The sequence below is a fragment of the Octodon degus genome, unplaced genomic scaffold (genome assembly GCF_000260255.1).
Source record: "Octodon degus isolate 3935 unplaced genomic scaffold, OctDeg1.0 scaffold00146, whole genome shotgun sequence".
Classification (NCBI taxonomy): domain Eukaryota; kingdom Metazoa; phylum Chordata; class Mammalia; order Rodentia; family Octodontidae; genus Octodon; species Octodon degus.
Genome location: NW_004524722.1, coordinates 6,149,171 through 6,160,216, shown reverse-complemented (window position 1 = coordinate 6,160,216; position 11,046 = coordinate 6,149,171). Strand labels below are relative to the sequence as shown.

Genomic DNA, 11,046 nt, shown 5'->3' with positions numbered 1-11,046 from the left:
GTACTGGAAAAAAAAAAAAAAAAGAACAAGAAAGAAAGAAAAAAGAAAGAAAGGAAGAAAGAAAGAAAAAAGAAAGAAAGAAAGAAAGAAGGAAGGAAGGAAGGAAGGAAGGAAGGAAGGAAGGAAGAAAGAAAGAAAGAAAGAAAGAAAGAAAGAAAGAAAGAAAGAAAGAAAGAAAGAAAGAAAGAAAGAAAGAGGATAGTGTGGTCTGCTAAGCCGACCTGGGCAGGCAGAGGGAGCACGCCGGCCAGAGAAGCCAGCTCTGTGGGGAACTTTGACTCCTTTCCCTCGGCCGGCTCACACCCATCTATGCGGTCCGATGTAAATAAGTCCAAAGTGGAAGAATAACAAAATGGAGGTAGAATTTTAGTATCATTTGCGTAACAAAAAAGCTTATAACAGTAAACCAGAGCGATGGTGATACGTGTTACACAGCAGAACCGTGGTGCTGCTGCGTCCTGTGTAAACACACAGCCTCCCTCCCCATCTTGCAGCTCTGCAGGAGACGCTGGGAAATAACCTGTTAGTCATATGTTGGCTACATTTGGAGAGGGAAGCAAAATGAAAGAATCGGAAAAATGGAAATAATTGGTCACCTGGCAAACACAGAAAAATAGGCAGGGTGACTGCATCCTTTGCTGTTGCTACTACAGCAAATGACTACCAGTTTAGTGGCTTAAAGCAACACACATTTATTATCTTCCCAGTCCACATTTCACTAATCCGAAATGAAATTCACAGAGTAGAACAAAGGTATTGGCAGAGCTGTTCCCCTTCCGGGAGGCCCTGGGGAGAAATCATTTTCTTTCTTTTTCCAGCTTCCAGAGGTGATTTGTGGCCCCACTTCAGCTCCAAAGTGAGCAAAGCCATTGCTGCTTGAGTGATTTTTCTGACGGCTCCCTCCGAGCATGGACATGAGTTCTAAACTCCTTTCATATTTAATGCCTTATCCCTTCTCAGCCTTATCACTCCTCATAAATGAAATTGCTCAGGATTTGGGGATTAAATTTGGCTGTTCATAATGGTTTATCAATTAGCAATCATAATTCCATCTGTAACTGGAATTCTCTTTTGCATTCTAACCGAACATACTCAGAGGTGCCAGATGTTAGACACAGATGTCTTTGGGAAGTGGCAATGCAAGCTAAAGACAGTACTCAGAGCCTTGTGAAAGTGAAGAAATGAACCACTTCTGAATACCAAGAAAGAGATGATTTTTTTAAAGCTTCAAGCAGAAATCTCTCAATAAACTTTCTCAGTTAAGAAGGCAGGCCAGATAGCTCAGTGGATTAAAGTGCCTCCTTAGGCAGACTGAGCAGCTGGGGTTCGGATCTCTGGCCTGCCATACTGGACCCACCCTCAGGCCACGCTAAGAGGGTGTTTAAGACTGGGTGTGGTGGTGTGCACCTGTAATCCCAGGGCTTGAGAGGCTGAAAACAGGAGAATCACTATGAGTTCAATCTATGTAGTGAGACCCTGTAGACTTGTACTAAATACATTTTTAAAAAGCTAAAAAAAATTAAAAGTGAATTTCTAGTTGAAAAAAAAAATTCTAGTTGAGACCAAGGCTGGTCTTACCTACCTGTAATCTCAGCCATTTGGGAGGCTCAGGCAGGAGGCTTACAACTCTGAAGTCAGCCTGGGTAATTTAGAGAGACCCTGACTCAAAATGAAAAACAACTTTAAAGGAGCGCAGTGATACAGTGCTTCCCTCCATTCATACAGCCCTATGTTCAATCTCCAGGACAGAAAATAAAAAAGGTTTTCTCAATTTATTAAAATCCCTAAGGAAAAAGAAATGCGATGGCTTTCCTGTCTGGTAAACTTCTTGGATAGGTAAAGCAGCTATACGACAAACATCAGATTAAAGGTAGTATCTTCCTTCCTACTAAACCAGGATAGGTCCACGTTCACCAGCAGTATGCGCAGAAAGAAGTACATGGACATAGTGAGGGGAAAACGGAGAAAGCTTCATGACTGAGTCTTTAAGTGATTTGAGGGTTTATTGGAGGACACATCACTGGAATCCAATAGATGAGAAGCCCGTAACAAACAGACTCTGCCAAAGAAACCAAGAGTTCAGCTAAGAAAGCTTTGGACCATTCAGGAGATAACTCCTACTCTCCAAGCTTTCAGCACCAGGAAGTAGGCTGAGAAGGCTGGCTGCCCACAGGACGGGTACTTCGTAGTTTCCAACTCTCATTTTAGCTTGTGATCTGGGCAGAAAAGAGAGGTATATAAAGATTAGTTTTCCTGTGCCTACAGGAGGAACGGATGGAAGTATTCTTACTACAGGGTCAAGAATCTTCTCCCAAATCCAGAATTTAGAGCATTTCTCTCAGATTCCATTGTGGTTCTAATAACAGAATATTGCAGATGGGTAAATTATAATATATATAAGTTTTTTCTTGGCATGGTGACACACGGTCATCCTCCCAACACTCGGGGGCGCTTGAATATGAGGATCACTGCTGATTTGCAGCCAACCTGGGCCACTTACTGCATTCAAGGTCAGCCTGCACTACACAATGAGACTTTGTCTCAGGGAAAAAAAAAAGTAGTTTATTTGGCTTAGAGTTCTGAAAGGTCAAGTCCAAACCTGAGAGGCCACATCTGGTGAGTGTCTTATTGCTATGTCATAATGTGGTGGTTGCATAGACAAAGGACATGAAACAGGGAGAGTTGGAGGGATGCTGAGGTTCCCCTTTATACCCGCCTCACTATAGATGTCTCTTCCCATAATAAGGGTTGCAGTTGATTGATGAGGTTGCTGTTCCTGTGACCCAGTCACCAGTGGTTCCATCTCTTCATATCACCACAATGGCAGTTAAATTTTAACACCAGTGTCTGACAGCACATTGAAGCAATAACGCTTCCAAACGGCTACCCAGTGGGGGGTCCACGAGTCTTATGAAGGCTGCCTGTCATGGGTTTGATATATTTCACCATTAAAAAAATTTAAGAAAGCTGAGGAAAGAGGATCACTGTGAGTTTGATGCCAGCCTGGGATACAAAGAAAGTTCAAGGTCAGCCTGAAATGAATAGTGAAATCTTGTCTTGAAAAGAAAAAATAAAAATGGTTAAATGTCCCTATTAACATTATTAAAGAATGAGTAACAAATGGATTTCCTTTTAATTATAAGTTTTTGGATTAAAAAAAAAAAGCACAACCAAATCTATTGAAAGGATCTTGTATGTCACTTGAAGAGCCTGTGTTGGATGGAGCATCTCAAACAGACTGTGAGGCTTCTCCTGTGGGGACTTGGGTGTGGTCTATATGTGGAGAAAAGGAGCCAAGAGATATTAAGTGACCAAGGTGAAGATGGTGACAGAGACAATATTCACTTGACACAAGTCTGCGACACTTCCTGTATTGCTCAGTTCCCTGGTGCTTAGCTGGGGTCCATGAGCCCACCTGTGAGCAAACTGCTGAGTCACCCCAAGATGAAGGGGATGACTGAGCGCTCTGACTGGCCCTCACCTCCTGCCTGGCACTGGCAACTCTGAAAAAAGTACATGCTGCTAGGACAACATCACAAGATGGACGTGATAGCTGGGAAAATGAAACTCCTGATGTCAGAGGTACCTGGGACAAGTTCATGGTCTCCAAAACCAAAGAATGAATTTTAGGAACTAACGGAGGTTAAGAGCAGAATATATTTATTGGAGGAAAGAAAGCTTCTATCCTAGAGCTAGAAGAACAGAAGGAGGTCCCCAAGCAGATTGTACCCAGGAAGCTGTCTTTTCCAAGAACTTTTATAGAGTAATATCATGCAGTGAGGTGGGTGTCTAAAGTGGTAGAAAACATGGGAACTCGCCTAGGTGAGCATAAAATAGGACAAAACTATAATCAACCAATGAGATTACAAGCACCACTGCTCGGACAAAATTGATTAAATCCAGTACCAAATGAAGAAGAGAGTCACATGCAAGCAAGCATGAATACGTGACAGGGTCTCTTCTTGTTGGGGGTTGGGTTAGTGACTCTTGGGCTCTTTCAAGGTGATTGATATCTATTTAAAATATCAATCCTTGGGGCCAGGAGTTGGCTCAGAGGGATAAGCGCTTCCCTGGCAAGCCCAAGGGCCTAAGTTCAATCCCTGATTCTGCAAAATAAATTAAATACATAAAAAATAAATAAATAAAATTAGATATCAATCCTTGATGCCCATCCCTAGGGAAGTACATGGCTATATTTGTTTACTCTTTTGTTTTGAGGTCTGGCCCACAGCAGAGAGATTCTATCTCTGCCAAAATTGCAAAGTCACTTTGTCTTCCATATTGCCCTTGAGGGCCTGGCCCTGCCTGACTGCCTATATTATTTCTATCTAATTTAGCTGCCTACAACAGAAGAATCGAGGACGCCTGAGCTGCTAGAAGAAAAACAGATCTTGTTTATGCCCACTAGATTGTAAAAGAAAAAGTAATGAACCCAGTTGATAATTCACTGAAAGTGTGTGATCTGTCACCATAAGGTGGCTGACACCACCCTTTTACATGTCCATTCTGAGGTGACCATGAGCACACAGTGGCAGATGTTAAGAAATCAGGGAATGCATGAGTGTGACTCTCAAAGGAAAAGACGAAGCTGGAGATGCCAACTTGGAAGCCATCATAATTTATAGAACTCAAAGTCATACAATGAACTGTAAGTAGGGAAATGTAGCTCAAGCAAAGGACATAGAGGGGACCGGGGAGATAGCTCAGTAGAATAAGCACTTGCCTGGCAAGTGCAAGGTCCTGAGTTCAATCCCTGGTACCACAAAAAAAAAAAAAAAAAAAAAAAAAAAAAAAAAAACTGTTAAAAAAATAAAATAAATTTAAAAAAATAAATAAAAAGAAAAGGACATAGAATCACACTACAGTGGCTTGTTTCAACCTTCTCATGTCTAGATATGTGTGCTGTACATAATTTTTTCTGTTTTCCATGTAACCCCCTAACTTGCTCTTTGTCCATGTGTTCAGCCTGGAGATTCAACTCTATGGGTAGCCCCTGTGTCTATGACAGTTGGCCATTTTACTGAATGACTGAGATGATTTTTTTTTTACATATAATGTTTAACATTTGTTATACATAAAATGTAATCGGTATCAACCTTAATATTTTCAACAGTTTAGCTTTAAAAAAGCACTTCATTACTTAGCATCCAATTGGATTGGTTTTTAAAAATCTTATAATGATAATCAGACATAACAATGGCCTTGATACACTCTTGGAAGGTAAATAGGAGAAGGCACAGGAGCCTCAGGAAATCCTGGAAGGCTTAGGGTATACCAACCTAAGACTCCCTCAGACTCTTCCCCAAGGCAACAAATGTTTGACTTAGAGTAACGGCTAACACTGAGAGCCTACACAATTCTGGACTATCTTTACAGAAGCTTCAGAGCATGGGTTGAATGGCTCAATATTATCGATTAAAACTAAATTTCCAAAAGATAGGGGTCAAAAATAAGAAAGTAAGGATCTGGGGAGATAGCTCAGTGGAATAAGTGTTTGCCTGGCAAGTGCAAGGTCCTGAATTCAATCCCTGGTACTGAAAAAAATAAAATAAAATAAATCAGAATATAAGGGAGTCGGGATTTGAATGCAGACTAATTTTATTTCCAAGTCCATATTGCTGAGCCAGAATATACTACCTTGTCTAAACTTGAGCAATTGTTGGCAAGTTCTGTTTGCTCCTAATAAAAGCAAACTACAAAGAGGCCTGGAGCTTTCTAAAGCCTTCCTTGAAATGGATAACATGCATACTGTCCCTGATCTGTTTGGTCTTCACTCCATATTTAATGGGGTTAAGTATGGGAGAAACTAAAACAGAGATTTGCCAGGAGGGTGTGGACACAGTGGGGAATATTTTTTGCCAAAGCAATAGGTAAGGAAAGTGAGAATGCTGGTATGGAGAATAACTCCAATGTGAGAACCACAGGTTCTGAGAGCTTTATGTTAAGCACCCTGGCAGGTCTATGCCCAACTCAGAGAATCAAAGAACAGGAAATGCCGATGAGTGCAACAGCTATCAAAACTGACGCCATATACCCTAAGAAGCTACACAAGATATTGATGATGTTGTCAGCACAGGCTAATGGAGCCACCCCATTTTGCTCACAGTATGAGTGGGGGTGAAATTGTAGTAGGAAGCTAAATTAGATAGAAATATTCTAAGAGTCAGACAGGGCCAGGCCCTCCAAGACAATATGGAAGGTAAGGTGACTTTGCAACTTTGGAAGAGACAGACACACCCTTATGGGCCAGATCATGAGACAAAAGAGTCAACAAATACAGTCACATACTTCCCTAGGGATGGGCATCAGAGATTAATATTCTAAATAGATATGAATCACCTTGGAGGGGCCGCTGAGATAGCTAAGTAGAATAAGCGCTTCTCTGGCAAGCACAAGGACCTGAGTTCAATCCCTGACCACAAAACAAAAAAACAAAACAAAACAAAAAATCATCCTGAAAGAGACCTAAAAGAGTCATTAACTCAACCCCTAACAGGAAGAAACCCTGTTCTATATTCACGCCTGCTTGCTACCTGACTCACTTCCCCATTTGGTACTGGATTTAATCAATTTTACCTAAGCAGTGGTGCTTGTAATATCATTAGTTGACCATAGTTTTGTCCACCTCATGCTCACCTAAGCAAGTTCCCACATTCTCCACCACCTAAAATTCATTCTTCACTTTTAGAGAACACGAACACATCCCAGGTACCTTACAGGTGAGGGTTTCATTTTCCCCTATATCAGTGTTGGCCCTGCAGTATAGTCAACACAAATATATTAAAATTAAAAAGAAATAGTCCCAATCACCATCTCCAGATGGCCAGGGCCGTTTTTCCAACTGCCATGAGAGTTAAGATGCTTTTGTGTAGGGCAATGGAGTATAGATGGTTTTCTAAACTGTATTCTACAGGTGAAACTGTCCTAGAGAATGCTCACCTGGGTGTAGTCATGGCTTCTCCACATTTATGCTTCCTTTATAGACAGAATATCTCTGGCAATAATGTCTCAAGGTCCAATACAGGCTACTCCTGCCTCTTCTTGCTGTGCCCCATGAATTTGCTCCATGCCTATGTTTTAGTCCTTCACTGTACCAGGTCCATATAAGTGTTCCTTGCCCCACATGTTCTTGCATTTCTCCCTTCCCCAGGATTTTTCTTTCCTGTGTTTAACTGATTTTCCCTCCTGTTCAACCTCTCTTTACCAAGTTTTAACCTTAAAGCACCTCCTTAGCATACACCACTTTCTGACATGTTCATGACTGTATATCCCCATCCTGAAGACAATGTTTTAATTTGATAATATTTAGTCATATTGCTTATCTGGTCACTATTTTGAACATTTCAAGGGACACTTGCACTTACGGTTCTCTGTGCGTGGAAGTAGCTTCCCAAGTGGAACCTGAGAAGGACATAAGGGTGTACTTACCATTCTGACCTAGACTCCCATCTTCTCTCAAGCCAAGGAGCACCAGGGCAGCAACTGAGGCCTAAAGAGCAATCGCAACTCTTCTCAGCAACTTCCCATGCTCCTTCCCAGATGATTTCATACAAGCAGTACTGGACTGCGTCCAGATCTTTTGCTATTAGTACAAGTTTGTGACACTAAATAATGACATGCGCATGAAGGAGACAACACACACACACAGCGCCTCTGGGTCACTTTTACTGTCCTTCCCCACTACCTCTCTGCCTCCTTCCCCAGATTCCTTTCCCGTCTCCACAGAGTCTGCCTCTCTGCTTCTTCTCTTCTCTTTCATTTGCTCTTTAAAGTACTTCTATTGTGGGTCCCTTGTGTGTGAGAAGCCATGCTGCTAGCCCAGAGAACCCTGAAGCCTCCGGAGAAACCCTTCTGAGTAAAGGAAACCAATGCATTCTGTCCTCCTGCCCTTTCTTGGCTCCACTAACAGCACACACATCCCATACCCTACCCCTACCCCTTACCACACACACCTCTTGTTTCTTAAGCCTCAGGATGCAGCTATCTGTGCTGCTAAAAGGTGTTAAAAATAGTCCCTCTTAAGTTTTCCCACCATTCATGTAACAATTTACTGTCCCGTTATTATGTTTATTAAACCATTTAGAAATAAAATAGTGGTGCAATGTGCCTTTTACTTGTGCACAATATGCATTGATTTCTTTTTTCCCATTCTCTGCTCTCTTCAACCCATCTTCCCTTCCTTACTTACAAAACTGTTTCCATTTTGTCCCTCCTTTTTTGTCTTCCTTTCTCATGTTTTCTTTTAACTCCCTTTCTTTCCCTCTCCCCTCTTCCTAGTTCCCCTTTCCTCCCAATTTATTTCACTATACCGATTACACATTTTGACTATTTATGAAATAAGAATCAAGAAATTGTCTCACATCAGAGAGACAATGCAATATTTACACAGTTGCCCAATTTATTTCTCTCTAGAGTATGGTCTCAAAGCCCATTCATTTAGCTATCAGTCTCAAGCTAATCCTGCTTTATGGCTGAGTAGTACTCCACTGAATTTTTAAAAACTTTTTATTTAAAGACAAAAATATTAAATAAGACATTTAAAATGATACACCTTTTAAAAAATTTTTCTCAATTGTTATTTAGCTTTATTCATAACCATAAACTTGGGTCTTTGGATATGGCTCAGTGGAATAAGCACTTCCCTGGCAAGTGCAAGGGCATGAGTTCAATCCCCGGTTCCACCAAAACAAAACAAACAAACAAACAAAAAACATAATCATAAACTTAACTCTGCAATCCAGGTACATTTGGAGGGAAGCAAGGAAAATATGGAACCCAAAGAGCTACGATAAGAGCAGAGATGATGGGGCGTTTTGAGCAGGGAGGGCGCAGGGTGCTCTTCTGAGCAATACACACAAGTCACACTTGTTAGAGCTGTCCACAGTCGACGATGACGATCTTCTTGCTGGTCTTGCCGTTCCTGGACCCGAAGCGCTCCATGGCCTCCACCGTGTTCATGCCCTCTTTCACCTTCCCGAAGACCACGTGCTTCCCGTCCAACCACTCGAGCTTGGTAGTGCAGATGAAAAACTGGGACCCATTTGTGTTTGGCCCAGCATTTGCCATGGACAGGATGCCCGGGCCTGTGTGCTTCAGGATGAAGTTCTCATCATCAAATTTCTCCCCGTAGATGGACTTGCTGCCTGTGCCATCGTGGCGTGTGAAGTCACCACCCTGGCAAATAAATCTTGGAATAATTCTGTGAAAGCAGGAGCCCTTATAACCAAATCCTTTCTCTCCAGTGCTCAGAGCACGAAAGTTTTCTACTGTCTTTGGAACTATCTCTGCAAATAGCTCGAAAAAGATGCGGCCCAAGGGCTCACCGTCGGCAGCGATATCGAAGAACACAGTGGGGGTGTCCACGGTTGGCAACAAATGACTAAGAGGATGGATAGACGCATCTGCAAAGCACATGATAGACATTTTTTAAAAATAAGATACAAAATTAACAATGGGTGTTACATTGCATATTACTGTACACAAAGTAGTTGCTCAGATGTCAAGTTATAATTATGCAAAATGTCAAAATAAAAATTTTTAACATTAACTGCTCACATAAAAAGTATAGAAAGGTATATCATCTTACCTATCCTGTATATATACATTTATGAGTTTTCCTATCCTTCTTTCTTTTCACTCTTTTCTCATCCCAATTGTTCATTTCCTTTCAGAAGTTTCTTTTCCTTTTACTGTATCTATTGTACCTTTCAGATTTTATTTGTTCAAGTTCTTACACTAGGGAGAAAATATGATGTTTACATATGGAGGTCTGATTTGTTCCCCTTGTGGGTATGACCACTAGTTACATTCAAGTACCTATAAAAGCCTCTACTGTATCTTTCCTTATAGCTGCATCATATTCCATTGTATAAAAATATCACATCATTTTTTATCCATTCCTGAGTTGATAGAGATCTGGGTAGTATCCAAGATATAGCATATCTTTGGTCATATCACATATGACCAAATGTGCTTCCATAACCGTGGGTGCACATGCATCACTGCAGCATTATGCATTTAATTCTTCTGGAAAAAGATCTGGGAGAGGAACAGCTGGTTTGAGAGCAACTTCCAAACCTAGTTTTTTGAGGGATCTCCATACTGATTTCCACAAACCTTATAGCAGTGCACACTACCATCAACAGTGGAAAAGGGTTCTTTTCTCCTCAGAGCCTCTTCTCGATTTGTTATTAGTTGATTTCTGTATGATAGACATTCTTCCTGGGATGAAATGGAATCTTGGTGTTGTCTTAAGTTTTGTTTCTCAAATGACCAATGATGTTGAACACATTTTCATATACTTATTTGCCACATGTATTTTAACATCGGAGAAATATGGCAATGTCTGTATTGGATATATGGCCCTTGGAAGATCAAATTAAAACTAATTACCTAATTTTTATTAATTAGCTGGCAACCTATGTTCTCCCCTCCCCATCTGGGAAGACACAAAAGGCCCAGTTCTTTGTTCCCCACTGCTTCTATAGTTTCTTTGCTGCTATGACAACCAGGCAGGAATGTGGTGCCCGCTATATCCTATAAGTGCTTCATAACAGTAGAAATGTGATTGCCCCTATATCCAATAGATACAAGGTCTCAGACAGAGGGGTTTATGGCTTCGTATGGGCAAATAGTCTGTCTTCTTATTGCCCCAAATAAGTCCTGTCTCCTTCTTATTTCCTACATGATTGTGAAGTTTCTGACAGGGTAGGGAAAGGAGTGAGGAATGGGGTAATTTACGCAAAACTACTTCTATGTAAATACTTCAGGCAGGAGTCAATCTATTATGGAATCCTGCCTCAGTCTCTTCTACTTCTAAAAGTGAATAGGGGACTGGGGAGGTGGTCAGTGGAATAAGTGCTTCCCTGGCAAGCACAAGGACCTGAGTTAAATCCCTGGTTCTGCCAAAAAATAAAAAAATAAAAATAAAAAACAACAACAACAAAAAAGAATAAAAGTGAATGGGAGGGGGGCCAGGAAGATAGCTCAGTAGAATAAGGGCCTGAGTTCAATTTCTGGTTCCATTAAAAAAAAAAAAAAAAAAAA

At 41.1% G+C, this 11,046-nt stretch overlaps 3 protein-coding genes across 3 annotated transcripts in view; all 3 read right to left on the bottom strand.

The window, feature by feature from the left end:
* LOC101570739 (tripartite motif-containing protein 5-like) overlaps positions 1–11,046 on the bottom strand; it is a 158,614-nt gene that overhangs the window by 12,372 nt on the left and 135,196 nt on the right. The window lies entirely within an intron of this gene.
* Positions 1–11,046, bottom strand: part of LOC101571138 (tripartite motif-containing protein 5-like) — an 87,976-nt gene that overhangs the window by 44,779 nt on the left and 32,151 nt on the right. The gene's annotated exons all lie outside the window — the stretch shown is intronic.
* LOC101581987 (tripartite motif-containing protein 12A-like) overlaps positions 8,780–11,046 on the bottom strand; it is an 18,901-nt gene continuing 16,634 nt past the window's right edge. The window contains exon 7 of the mRNA XM_004642012.2: positions 8,780–9,401. Coding sequence (XP_004642069.1) covers positions 8,869–9,401 — 533 coding nt within the window. The 3' untranslated portion in view covers positions 8,780–8,868. The remainder of the gene's footprint in view (positions 9,402–11,046) is intronic.